The sequence below is a fragment of the Apteryx mantelli genome, chromosome Z (genome assembly GCF_036417845.1).
Source record: "Apteryx mantelli isolate bAptMan1 chromosome Z, bAptMan1.hap1, whole genome shotgun sequence".
In the NCBI taxonomy this organism is placed as follows: Eukaryota; Metazoa; Chordata; class Aves; order Apterygiformes; family Apterygidae; genus Apteryx; species Apteryx mantelli.
The window spans coordinates 46,774,515-46,789,283 of record NC_090020.1 but is presented as its reverse complement, the minus strand read 5'-3'; the positions used below and the strand labels follow the sequence as shown (position 1 = coordinate 46,789,283).

Here is a 14,769-nt window from a genome sequence, read left to right as displayed (position 1 = left end):
AAAAGTAAACTAGCATGCTTTGCACTAGACACAACAAATATGGAGATTCTCTTCATCGAGTGTTCCTGGCAAGTAAATTTTGTATAATTCAGATACAGAGAAAGGGTTTGCTTGGAATTCAAATGCAGTGAATGGCCATGATATAATGAGAAACAAGCATGATCTACCTCTCTAATTAATTTTCCTTCTTCACCTACACTGTCACTTGTTATAATAATGTGAATCTTAACCTTAATGAGAAATTTCATACCACCTTGATTAAAGATACTGGAAGTAACAACGTTTTTATTTTGGTTTATTTTAATGAAGAGTTTCTCTACACTCTCAAAGCCCTCAATAAACGTACAGAACTTTTGTTAGTGAGGGAAACAACCTATCTGCAATGCAACTTCTGTAGCAAGTGTTAAGAGACTGATTTATATTTCATGTTTTTAAATGAGAATTATGCTATTAAGAGTGTTACAAAATGATGTTCTCTGCAGGAAGTGTTCCTGCTATTTTTGTAAATGGAGCTTGTCTGGAGACTATTTAAGACATACACTCTTCAATAACACTATGTATGCATCCTTTTAAAAGGTTTGTGAACTCAACGTAATAAGGCTATTGAAAATTTACAGAATTTTTTGAAAAAATATCAACTTCAAATAAAATTTTCAAAGGTTTCTGGGATCCTTTAAGACAACTCACTACAAATACATACAAATAACATTAAATTAGGCCCACTATTCTGCAATTGCATCTACCAATACAAAGACTACAAAGTATGATGAGACTTCAAACATACACACAACAGACACAGTTTAAGAAATAGAGTTTTAATATTTTTATGATGCTCAATTTTAAGAAAAACATGTTCGTTTCATCAACATCTGTCTATTCGAATTAAACACACACTCCATTTCCTGAAAGTTGCGTCTTCCTCTCATTACATTATATCTCATAGCCACTAGACATCAGCAAGTCCACTGGAAATCAACAACAATTTAACCCTTGAAACACCATTACATGAAATGCTTAAAGACAAATTGCCTTCTTGTTCTCCTAGCAGCCTCAAAATACAGTTTACAGGCCAGAGGACAAGAATGCCTGCTCACCATTTTGGTAAACAGGTAACAAATTTGATGGTTTACATATTAAACAGTTTATATTTGCAAGGAGAACTAGCGCTCTGTGACAAAATAGAAACCCACACCTTCCTGAATACAGTGTTTTAATTATTACCATGAAGTGACTCTATTGTACTTGGACATTCACAAGATCCATCTGGTCCTTAAAGAACATCTTATCTAGGATACAGCGGTATAGTGCTTTGGAAAATACATATTTGTTATTCTAGATTTTGTATGACTATATCTGATTAACTTCACTTTCACTATCTCAAATCTATGATTTTTTTTTCAGCATATATGAAATTTTCGTACCCAGTATATGGTTTATATGGAGTCTTGCTACTCTCTGCTAATCACGTGTAACAATATCACTCGTGAACCTGCTGATGGCAAAGCAATTACTTATTTCACCAGGTTCACTTCTACCCCCTCAGCCCCTCCAAGATAAAGGTCCCAAATCTTAAAAAAAAAAAAGAAAAAAAGTTTTAAAAAAGTCAGTCTAAGAATTTGGAGCCAATCATACAAACACCAACAGACATACATAGTCCCATGCTGCTGTGGAGTTTCATTAGATTAGACTGACACAGAATGTGAGGCCTCACAAAAAGATATAAGCCTAACTACTAAAATTCTTATTCACAAACGATACCATAAAATTGTGAATACGGGACCTAACATAACTCCCACCCAAATCAATAGCAGAATATCTTTTTACTTCAATGGAGTTGGATCTAAACACTGCCCAAAATGCTGCAATAATAAAGCACAAAATGATGGGGTTAAAAAAGACCAAAATTAGATCCCATCGCATCTACCGACGCATACAACATGAACATATACATGAACATCACTGATTAGCACCTACCAATTCCTCTTGACTTCAGCAGCTTTTAAAAATGAGGATATTTATTTACACTGCTTTCCTTAATCCATTTTAGGGACCATTTTTTGAAATGTATTTAAGTACATAAAAGTGTAAAAAGACAGAAACATAGTCAAAGACAGTTAGGTACCAGACAGCCTCAAAAATCCCATATGGCTCTTTGCCTGCATCTCTAGGTGCCCAAACATTTTTGAAATTCTGGGTCTTCAAGATAGATTCTTTTTTATATCTGTGGGCTACAAAAATGTCAGTAAAATATTCATCTTACAGGCTAGAGAAAAACCATTAGTAAATATTAGTGCAACAGCTAAATTCCACTCCCTCGATGTCTTTCCAGACAGCAGCCTGCACATATTTCACTCTCCAATTAGGTACCTATACTTACATTTGAAAATATTTGTGTATTGATAAACAGGACTAGCTGTAACTTTCACCTAAGCCACTGCTGCCACACCCCAAAATCTTAACCTTCGGCTTTCACTGCAGACGGCCTGCACGCCATGGACTGAAAACAGAAAAAGGTATACACGCATACTAACCTGAAAGAACTAGCTGCTTTCATTCAGCTTCTTTACCAAGTTTACTATGCAGGACACAAGCAAAAGCATACAAAGGATAAGATGGTTTGCACCCACTTAATAAATGCAGGCAAATACCAGCTTTGACCCCAGCAATTTTATTGGAAAGCTCAGTTCACCAGAAAGTGTGCAACAGAGGAAAAAAAGGGAAAAGTGAGTGAAATGGCGAAGGGAAAAGTGTATGCAACTTCAGCATAAGCGAAGGGAAAAATAAAACCCTAGAATTAAGGTCTTTTGAAGGCAGGAATAATAAACTTCCAAGTAAATGTCACTTCACTATGACTGAGTTTCCCCAATTGGGTATTTTATATATACAATTTTATATATATAATTATTAGGCACACACTTTCCATGTTCTTTCCCCCCAAAAGCAGAGCTGACAATGGTGACAGCAGAGTGTGTAATTAGTTTTTATTGTTCCCCTGACAGCCACAGCTCTGCAAGGACCCCTTGCCTTTTCCATTGTAAATGTTATGGAAAAATACACTAATGACAGGCGTTTAATTATGGGCACAGCAACCATGATGGGAGCTGTGCCAGAAGTGATTGGCAGCTTTGGATACCAGATATTCACAGCAATGGTTCTTTCTCTCCCCAAACCTTCTAACCCAAATTATTGAAGACGTTAGCTTTTAAAGTATCTTTTCTAAAGCTTCGCTTATTGGCAATAGATGTTGTTATTAATAACCAATACCTTAAAAATAGCAGGAATAATAAATAGACAAAACAGGGTTTTTTGCTCAAAAGTAGCATGAGTTTTTGAAAGAGCTCTATCTACTGCCAATGCCATCAACATAAAAGAAATTCCTACCAACTCAGGCACATAGTTGACATTTTTATTTGACTTCTTTTTAAAAAATATATACACAGGTACAAACAAAAAGATATTATGTCCCCTTAACATATCCTTATTTAATATTTACAATAAACTGTTCCACATTCAACTATAGCTGCTGAGGTGCTTTTTCACCTGATTAATTAGCAATTGGGAGACACGCTTTTTGGCAGCTTTTGTATCCCTAGTATTTCTTCCGGTTTGGCACAAAAACACTCTTTTGGGAGCACCACTATTTGTACTGTACCCCGCTTAGTGATGGATCACTAATTTTTAATAAATTAAGCCCCAAGAGATCTATAAAAAGATGTATAAGTGTATTGAAGCAATAACTGTAAACAAATACAAAAAAGGGGGAAAAAGAGCTGTTGCAGTACATAAAATATTAGGTCTTTTCCAGATTATGCATGGAGAGCCCATCCAGGAGATCACATGTAGTCTGAAGACAGGGGTCTGAATTGGCTTTTAACTACTCGATCCAAATCTCTGCCTTCATCTTTAAAAAGCTTTAGTGCCTAGCTAATGTGGATGTGCATTTTCCTTGAAGAATGCTATATCTGAATGTCCCTTCGCTGTTTCTCATCCCTCCCCCACCACCAGATGAATGAAATTACTCTGTGAAGCAGATCTCTATGAAGAATGACCACAGAATTCTGGACCAAACGGTACTAAGTCTATGTAGCAGTCACAAATCCCTGGCTAAAGCGAACAAAGCAACATTATTCCTAAATGGTAAGTTTGGGAATTTAGAAGTGAAGCTGTCTGGCTCTAAAGTGGAAACTTGCAAATAGCTGCAGAGTCAATGTTGGCTCTCCATCCCCCATCCAGCTGGCTCTCATATCAGTAACTTCTAATACTCAGTTTGCCATTATGGTGGCTTAAGGCACTTTATGTGCCAGTGCAATGACCATGCTGTGTGTGCATGTCAGAAGGTCAATACTTCCAAATTCCAGAGTCTCTCTTTATTCCCTTCTTTTTCAAAAACAATGGGAAAGAGAGCAGGATTGATAGCTCCTACTTTGTTAACTCCTGCTCACCAAACATGTGAGAATAAATGTCCTGCCTGTATGAATACAAACTATTTTTTAAAATTGATCAGACATCAATTTAAAAAAATCAAAATTGTTTTTTCTGCTTATCAACAAAATTAGTGAACTTCTTTAGAACAATTTTTACAATTCTAGAGAAGCTAACGTCATCATTACTAACCCACTTATCAGTCCTTACCTAACATCAATGATCTAGTGTATTAGCCCGACAACTGTATCACAAAGATCATCATCAAATCTATGAGTGGTTGAAATACTTATTTTGTCTCCTCACAAAAAAAATCTATATTTTATTTACACAGAACCAAAAAAAAAAATTAACCATAGAGAGATCGGGGGATTTTGTTTAGCTTTGATGCAATGACTTAGAATATTTTCAGCTCCAGTTTCAAAGGCAAAGAGTGAAACAAAATATTCAAATTTTTAAATACAGTTAAAACAAATGCAAACTAAAAATAAATATAACCCTGTGTACAATAATAGTATCATAATAAAAATTAATATATAGTTCTTAATGGTTCCCTGTATGATTAAATAATGGGATTTTGTGGTATAAGGAATGTGTGTAGAAGGAAGGAAGAAGTTCTTCTAAACCATAACCTGAATAATACTACTTTGAAGTCCACAAAAGCAAAAATGTACTGTTTCATTTCTACTCACTAGGGAAGGGCCACGGTGCTCAGCTAGTACTGATGAAAAACTCACACGCAGTGTGAATATGCCCACCACTGGCCAACATGCACCCACAAGCAAAAACTGAAATAATCCGGGGAGGAAAAGTTTTATTCTTTTAATGAATAAAGAATATTGATGCTACACAGAGAAGATTAATTATGGTATGAAAACACATTCTATTAAAAATATGCATCTTTTTAATAGTCATGAGGCCAGATATTAATTATGAGAATGGAACAAAAAGACATTTTAGCAGAGACTCAGAGTCAAAGCAGACATATCTCACATTTCCATTTTTTACCTCATCAGACAATTCTCAAGAAAATCATTTCCTCTCTGCACTCCTGCATCATTTCATTATTGTCATCAAAAATAAGTATGATGCCTATCAAATGAAACGGCTCTTTAAGTGTCTGATGAAAACAACAACAACAAAAAATTAGTCAAGTAACTCAGTGATAAACATGCAGTAAAGATTTTTATTGCAGTAATTATTACTGAACAGTTCCTTATTGAATATGCCGATTTAATGTCAGAAATGTAAAAAGTAAAATTTAACTAATACCGTATTTACAGGTTTTGCCAGATTAGAAGCATTTTTCCACACCTTATACCACCAAAGATAGGTAAATTCTGCCACCAGATTATAGCACAAGTAGTAGAATAAGAATTATAACCTTCAAGACTTTTCAAGTGAAAACAGCCGAACTTGGAGAATTTGCTATAAGCAGTTGGTATTAGCAATTCAAGTAGATCTTGCTATTTAATGGGACTTTGGCATACTTTATTGTTAGTTGACTTCTTTTGATACCATTTTTACTGGTCATTGATTTAAACAGAAAAACGGCCATAAAACTCTTAGCATGCCTGTTAACAGAACATGTGCATCAAACAAATACTTTCTCTACATTTTGCAGCAAAAATAAACAAATTCATTTTTTGATGAAACTGGGATCTAACAATGTATTTTTATCAAACTGTCAATAATAAAATATGAAGGATAACCCCACACAAAAAAGGAGGTGGTTATTTTTCTTCTATTGGAAACCATAGTATCCTATAGGAGCAAAATACAATCTCAGTCTTTGCAGAACAGCATCCGTTTTTTTTATTTTAAAATACTTGATTTTAACACAAGTAATTTTTTAAATTGCACAGGAGTGGGAATTTGTGGTTCTGTAATGTAACAATCTTTGCACGATTTCTTAGAAATGAGGACTTCACACATCTATGTATGTTTGCACGCTATAAAATACTACCCACCATTTTAAATGAGCTCAACTATAATCTAGCCTGTAGAGAGAGCAATGAATCAGGAGAATGCAAAAACGCAAGGAAGGCTTCTAAGACGGGCAGGATTCTATTCTTCCAGTCAGCTATGCTGAAGTACATTACAGTAGGGTTTACTCACAATAGCTGTAATATCACCAGAAAGCAGTTTCAATAACTTGTCTGTTTATTTTAAACCAAACGTTTCCATTTCATTATGTTGGTGTGCTGCTGACTGACTACATTTTAAGCACAAGTGCAAAGAAAACTTAAACAAAACAGAACCTTTTATTCTCAACAGTGAATTACACCATTCAGAAACACTGGAAGATTAGATTAGATTAAAGACATTTTTTTCAAAACAATGCTCAGAACTGAAGAGCAGAGCAAAGAGTGATTATAGGAAGAAAATCCCAGTTTCACAATATTTCTCTTTGCATTAAAAAATATAAAAGACAAACACTGAGCCAAAGCAAGAGAGGTACATTTCACAGCCATGGAGGAACTACCGTCTACTCATACTTCTCCAGAAAAGGCTGTGTCTTTGTGAGCATTTTCTCTAAGGTGATGTGTAGCTTCACAGCACTGCAAACGCCAAATGACCAGCCTACTTTACGTGCTTTCTAAAAGTCTAATATTTCAACAATACAGCACAATGCTCAGTGACAGATTGTTTTAGGAATAAGCAGTAACAAGGTACTTTAATTGGCACTGAGAGTTCTCAAAACACACGCCTGCAGTCGTCTCCGTTTCAATTTACATTTGTGGGCTTGCGTATCTACCTACCTACCTACCTGGGGACTACTAGTATGCAAAGAAACAGCACAATGGGAAGACTGCTGAGAATTAAAACATGGATTCTACAAATATTTCTTTTTTGATTTTTGATTTAAAAAAAAACTAAAAAAATCTTTTGCTCAAAGAAGGGGGCTGAGCTATTCATTTTGGAAATTTGTAAGACTTCATTAATTGAAAAATTCCAATTTAGAGATTTTTTTTCACACAACAATTTTGATTTACTCTATCCGACACCACCTTCTAATGACACATTTCAATGTGTACACACATACACATATATATATTTTACATATGCCTCTCCATAAGACTGCAAGTACCATGACTCCTGAAGGACTAATTGCATTCATTCATTTTCTCAGCCCAGCATGAAGCTGGTAGATTGGTGGGATCATAGCAACAGGGTAGAGAAAGAAAGGCTCATCTTTATCTGTCCCTCTCCGAAAAGGCATAGGGCTAGGGGGAAGAATGCAGTGAAGTGTCTTCACCATGTGCTTTTGAAAAAGATTTAATAAGAAGAATTTCATGACAACCATTTACTACTTTACAAGGTGCCTTTCACATGAAGGTGGAAGCCAATGAAACTACTGTTCTTTGTGTAGTTTTTCCATAGAACCTTTCAAAATGTTTCAAAAATTCACTTTTAAAATAAACACCAATAACCTTTTGGAGACTCAAGGTGTTAGTGAAACTATTAAAACCACAGAAAGTAGGTGTAGCAAACAAAGCTCTGCATCTGATCTTTAATTACAAGATTATATATAAAGTCAGAGATTTTTTGCTCTCAGAGCAAGCTGACAAATACAACTCTCTCAAAATACAAGAAATACTTATCTAAAAATAAAAAAATAAAAAAAATCTATGTACTTAAGGCATTATTGCTTCCCTCAACATTTAAAAACTATCTGGAAGGCCAAAACCAAAGTGAATGCCTTGATTTTGACACAATTTGTCCCCAGTTAATTTCAATTCCTTAGTTGGTTTTAACATAGTCAACTGCCTTCTTCCCATTCCAACCATTTCTACATGATTTCCCTTATCGCTGTACATAAGCAGAACTATTTCAAGATCGAAACCAACTAAACAAAAGCAAACAAAAACCAACCCCACGACCTGAGCCCACACAGGCAACATGACATGGTGAAATTAGCAAATGCATGTTCAGTAACGGGAAGATACTCAGCCATCCACCCAGCTTGCTCCTGAGAAGCGCTGAGCGTGCCTCAGCAGACCCGGTCAGAGCTTCTGAAGATTAGTCTTTGCCTTCGGCTGGTGGAGGGAGGCACTCAAGTACTCGCATTCATCCACGCAACTACAACAGAACTTGAGTATTGCAGTTTGTCCTTTAGTGAAGACAGATGCTTTTCCGAACCAGCACATACTCAGCCTCAGAATTCACCTAAGTTTACACATCCAGGTTGCAAAATTCTGGTCTATGCACAGAATTTTCAGCAGCACCAAATCATTTGTTCTACCTGCGGCTCCCATCTCAAGTGTCTATCTTAACAAGAACTCTAGCAATGCTGATCAAATTGTGGTATCCAACTTAATAAAATGGAAACTAACCAGCAGAAATAGAAATTATTTTGCTGCATTAAATTCTCTAATTACCAGCAGATTTATTGATGTTATTATCCACATAAATACAGACATGCAAAAAAATATATCAGCATTCCATGTCTTTGCAGTCATTCTCTTGTGGATGTAATTTTTTTTTTGGTTTTCCTTGTATGAGATACAGCCAAACCCAATAATACTCCTAACAAAAAAAATTTGTCTTCATGAAGGTACAAGGTTTGGCCTCTATATATGATCAAAAATTAGACTTGAAATGCAAGTATCTTGAAACCAGTAACGATTTCTAAAGCTACATAACCTGCCATTGAAATAACTTATAGGGGAAACACTGGGATATAAACTGCAATCTTGAAGCACAATCCCGCAAGCAGTAAAATTTAGTAATAATTACCGCAAGTAGCTCAAGTTGAACTTTGACAAGATTACGAACAGTAGCAAGTGCTAAGAAAGTAAAGAGCTTCTATATTTGGCCCAAATATGTGACATCTTGACGGAATTCTAATTACAAGGACACCAGTAATCAGGATCAAAAGCATATGCTGCATTACCAAACAAACTCTCAGAACTACTCTAGGTGTTGGATTCAGAAGCAGGGCTATGACAAGAACATTTTGCTCTCCCATGTAAGGACACATATGCAGACAGTGATGAAAGACTAATGCACTTTAAGGTCATAATCAGAATTTATCAGCACTTAATTCTATGGCTACATAAACAAAATATATTAGAACACATTTTCAAGCTTACTTGATGAATAATTGTCAATCCACAAAAAGGGATAAAACAATCTTATTTTATGCCTCCTCAAAAGCCTAATACCTAGATGTAGCTCTTTTGGAATTGGACTACGGCACTTATGATACTTGCCTGTAGATAATTAAATGCATAACAGAAAGAAGGCACAAGAATACTTAAAACATTTCTCAAAACAGATTTAGGGTTTAAATAGATATGACTGTTTCTGTCACTCATACATACAAACAATAATGAACATAAAACACTTTTTAATTATTCTAGCAGAGCTTTGGCAACTATTCAAGAAATGTAATATAAACTCTGCTAATAGACTCATGGGTTTTTTTTTATTTAGGGAAATATTCTTCACACCAGGAGCACTTACCAAACTGGGACAGTCATCAATTTGCTAATATGTCTTTTAATAAGGATGAGCACAATATATGTATTTCAGTAAATTCCTGAAGTTTCCTACCTAAAAAATTTATACACATCATCACAGCTGAAGGAAATATAATCATTATTAAATTCTACAAAGTTTTTAAGAAACTTAATTTTAGATCGCCCTTGATCACTATCAACATTTCTTTTTTTAAAAAATGAATTCATTAGTTCTACATAGGTTTGTTAATTTTCAATAAACACAATAAAGAAAGAAAGCTAAAGCACAATGGTCACATTAGTGGTTAAAGAATTATAGCATATTTTGTCTTCTAATTTCAAAGAGTTATCACCAAGTAAGCATCCCTATGTACTTCTATGTGTATAAAAAACACACAGTCTATCTCTGAAAGCAGATAAATCACTGCAAAGTTATTGCTACAGCACTAGTAGATCTAAAATCTTTGGTAACCAAAGAGAATTTTCCTTTAACTTAAGGTACTGACAAAAGGAATTCAAATTAGAAGTGTCTTTTTTCTTCAGGTCTTTTACATCTCATATGTCAGGTGTTTGCCTGCTTTCCTATACTGATCATGTAACTTGAAAGGCACACAAAAGCTGGCAAACTGTATAAAACACAGGAGAAATATATCTGTACTCTGCTCTTTCTCATATTTTCAACTCATGGATAAATATGATGTATCCAAATAGACACTTTCATTGTGAGAACACATTGACTATTTTAAGACAGCAAGAAAGCGTTTGTTTTTAAAATAAAAGATTTTTTTTTTAATCTTGTAATTAACTCTTCCTCTAGTGCTTGGAGGAATAACAAAACTAAGTTTTCTTTGCAGTCTGCTGATGTTTAACATCTGACTAAGAAAAGGTTTTATTTACTGTAATAAAATAAATAGTATTAAACTTACTAAAATCCTTACAAATCCATTCAATGTATAATACTTTCTGACTAGATACATATTGCTTGTACCTTTGACTACCTTTACCTACGTGCATGCAGTTGATGCATAACCTCATCACATACAGGAGAACAGAAGTTAAAACCTTGAATAGAAAGTTATTTTTTTGAACTGTTTTATTTTTAACTGCCACACAAACAACACATGAAAACCATTTAATAAAACCTAATTCTTTCAACAATCCTCCTGCACAGTGGTATTTGCAAATACTACTTTTTTTCTGGCAGTTATATTTCAGCTTGTCTAACAACAGCAACAGCAAAATCTCTGCATGGGCAGACAAGCAATTTTTTGAGAGGTATGTTCTTTGATATGTGATGCGAGATGTAACTTTTCTTGTTATTTATGCTGAACAGTATTTTTTTCAATTAACGGACATACAACGAGAGGGAAATGCAGAGAAAGGCATTTAAAATTATAAATTCTTGTCATTCCCAAGCATCTTTGTTATTTTGGAAAAACTGTCCCTGCTTCAAGCTTTTTGTGCCAGCTACGTGTAAGTGCAGAGTTGTTACCACACACGCAGAGCACGGAGGTGTTGGACAGACTGGCGAACTCTGGGCACTTGAAAATTCTGCCTCTACACTTCGGTATCACCTATTTTAAAGCCATTCTGGAATACCAAGTAGAGCAGTTTTCTGCAGGCAACACAGATCTATTAAAAAACATGACCTGTGACAAAAATCAATGTGCTAATCTCAAACCAAACAGCAGTATCAGAAGCATAAAACAGAGATAACCTAAGATAAAATGTCCTCAAATTTACTTAGACCAGCTTGACAGGTTAAAAAAAAAAAAAAGAAGAAGAAGAAAAGTCTGCTCACACGTACTTTAACAAGGCAAAAAAACCCACAATACCCAGGTGACTTTTTACCCAAACACACGGATACCATTTGAAACGGGACTGAGATTTTCTGACAGTGAACACGAGGGGAAATTCCGGAAAAATTAAACGAAACCTCCGCTTTCCAGGAGGGTTCGCTGAACAGCGCGCCGAGCCCACGGCTCAAAGCGCCTCGGCGGCAGCGCCAGCGCGGGGGGCGCAGGGAGCCGCCCGCCGCCAGCGCGGCCCCGCGGGGAGAGCGCCGAGCTGCGGCCCCGCGCCGGACCCACCTCGTCCTCCCGCGCCCGCCGCCGCCGCGGGCCGCGGCGCGACGCGACGGCGGCAGCTGCGGAGCCGCGGGGACCGCTCCCGGCACGGGCACGGGGGCCGCCGCCGCCGCGGGACGCCCCTGCCCCGCGCCGCCCGCCCCACACGGCGGGGAGCTCCCGCCGGCGCCCGCCGCAGCCCCGCGTGTGCCCGCCCCGCGCACCGAGGCGCCGCCGTCGGGCTCCCCGGGGAGAGCCGGCGCTGCCAAGCCCCACGCCGCCGTGCGTGGCGGAGCGAGGTGAGGAAAGGCAGGCAGTAGCGGGTCCCCACCCCTGCTGCCCGCAGCCCCGACCCTCCAAAAAAAAAAGAGAAAAAAGAAAAAGTTTGCCGCCCCGCCTTGCAAACAAAGTAGTTTCTGCCGGCGGCGGGCAGGAGCCCCGCGCGGGAGGCGGGCGCCGCCGCGCCGCGCCATGCCATGCCGCCCGCCGCCCCGCGTACCTGGGGTTGGTGCTGTTCCAGTAGACGGCGTAGCGGTCGGCCACCGCCTTGGCGCCGGGCTCCTGCCCGCGCACGCACACCCACAGCGCCGCGGCCGCCAGCAGCAACATCTCCACGTGCAGCATCGCGGGCCCGCGCGGCGAGAGCCCCGGCGGTGCCGGAGAGGGCAGGGGAGGACCGGGCTGGGGTGGGGGACAGATGAAAGACTGGCGAGCCGCAGACACGCGGAGGGCGCGGGGGCAGGCGGGCGACGCGGGCAGGGCGGGCTGCCGCCGCGCCGCAGCGAGCCGAGGCCGCCTCCCGCCGCAGACGGGGACCGGCGCGGAGCGCGATCCGCGACCCTCAGGGAGCCTCACCCCGGCAGGGGGAGGCGGGAGCCGAGGCGCGGAGCGGCGGCAGGCGGCGGGCGGCGCTCATTCACCGGGAGTCCCGTGCGGAGCCCACGGCGAGACATACACCGGGCCCCCCGGGCGCGGCGGGCGGGCGAGCGAGGGGCGCCGCTCCGCCGCCCCTGCGAGCGGTCCCGGCCGGGGAGGCGGCGGCGGCGCTGCTGGCGCTAGCGGCGCGGCCGGGTGCGCGGCCCTCGGGCGGGGGGCGGCGGGGGAAGGGGGGCCGGGGGCCGGAGCGGGAGGGAAGGAGATCGTCCCACTGGAAGCCCACGGGGGGTCCTGGCAATATATTAAAGGCAGCCGGATGGGCGAGGGGCGAGAAGTACCAGCGGATCGGAAAGTACAAAGTTTGTGTCTTCCTTCCTCACCCTCCGCCCCCCCGGAAAAAAAAAACAAACAAAAAAAAAAACAAGGGAAAGCAAAAACCCTGAGGAGTTTGTTTGCTGCGCCGATGGAGTTGGGGAGCCTGTTCTGCAGCACGCAGAGTGTCTTGAAGGAGACTTTGTGGAGTGGTTTTCTTGTCCTTCCTGTTCCTGGGCGGTGGATGCAGCAAGGACTGAGCAACAGCAAAGGCGGAAAAAAAGCAACAACAACAACAAAAAAAGAGGCCAATCCAAGAAATATTGCGGCGTGGAAACCAAGGAGATGGAAAAAAATGTTTTATGAGAGGGCGTGGAGAAAAGCAAAACCCCGGAGAAGTGGAAGATCAAGCCTGCAAACTCCTCTGGTGATGCTGGTCTTGGCTCGCCTCTCCTGCACAGGGGACGAAGGGAGCGACGCGGCGAGGTGCGGAAATCTCCGACTTCAGCCTCCCGGTGCTAGCGCCGAGTCCAGTCCCAGGAACACCAACTTCTGCGGAAGGACAAAACAGTTTGAAAGAGCAGGGAGGGGGTGGGAGAAAAAGAATCCACCCCTCAGATGACTACATAAGGAGATCGAAAAAAGATCCCCAGTTCTTCTTCTTCTCGGTCTTGCCCGACAGCTGCTCCCCTTTTCCCTCTGAAGCAGCAGCAAGAGCAGCAAGGAAAAATATACCACGCTAGCAGGCAAATAAATAAACTTGAATGCAGCGGCAGGCAGGGAGGGATCGTAAAGAGCGACGAGGATTGGAGGGGCAAAAGTCAGTTTTGCAAAAAAAAAAAAAAAATTGCTTTATGGGAGGAAAAAAATATCTTTAAACAGTCACGCCCCCTTTTGCAATGACCGGTTCCTTCACTGCGTGTAAATCCGACATCAGCAGCCTAGGAAAACCTGGGAGCCCGGCGCGCAGGGTGCCTGTGTGCACGCGTGTGCGCAGGAGGCGGCGGCGGTGCAGACCCGGTGCAGCGCGGTGCACACGCATACATACATGCACACGCGTGTGTGTCCGGGCGGGCTCTGGCGGCGGGTGCGTGCGAGGGCTGGCGGCGAGGAGGAGGTGCAGGCAGCCAGCTCGCAGCACGGGCGCTGCTGCTTGATCATGTGGGATTTTTACATGCAGTTTACTTGGGAAACGGGGAGATTTGCCGGCGCAGCCAGTCAGGGCACAGCCTGCTGTTTGCTTACAGATTGCCTTTTTTTTTTTTTTAATACACCTCAACCTGATTGGTTTGCAACACGAGAAAGGAGGTGTCGTCCTAGGTTTCTCCTCCTCCATGCCAAAAAAAAAAATTACCCAGCCCCACCTTCTCGAAACCTGACTAATTGAATTACTAAGACATCGGAGTGGTTCCTGTGCAGCCTTACTGTTAAATGTAACCATTTCAACGCCGGCTGCGGGGAGAGGGGTGCGCTCATGCAGGCTTAGGGATGAGTTTCCATCTGCCACGGGAGACACTGTGCAGGGTAATTCAATTGTAAAAGAAAACTCTCTTTTCCCACTTTTAAGCCTGAACGCGCGATTTGTACGCCCCGGATAATACATAGCATCAGCTGCAAGTGGAGATGTG

At 40.8% G+C, this 14,769-nt stretch overlaps 1 protein-coding gene and 1 long non-coding RNA gene across 4 annotated transcripts in view; both read right to left on the bottom strand.

Moving 5' to 3' along the window:
* EFNA5 (ephrin A5) overlaps nt 1-12,876 on the bottom strand; it is a 215,616-nt gene extending 202,740 nt beyond the window's left edge. For all 3 annotated transcript variants that reach the window (XM_067315244.1, XM_067315246.1, XM_067315245.1), the window contains exon 1: nt 12,453-12,876. In XM_067315244.1, coding sequence (XP_067171345.1) covers nt 12,453-12,577 — 125 coding nt within the window. In that variant the 5' untranslated portion in view covers nt 12,578-12,876. The remainder of the gene's footprint in view (nt 1-12,452) is intronic.
* Nucleotides 12,877-13,483: 607 nt separating this feature from the next.
* Nucleotides 13,484-14,325, bottom strand: LOC106488430 (uncharacterized). The gene is made up of 2 exons (XR_001293171.2): nt 14,190-14,325; nt 13,484-13,693 (listed from the first exon to the last, which is right to left on the bottom strand). It is a non-coding gene; the product is annotated as an uncharacterized lncRNA (long non-coding RNA).
* Nucleotides 14,326-14,769: the final 444 nt, after the last annotated feature.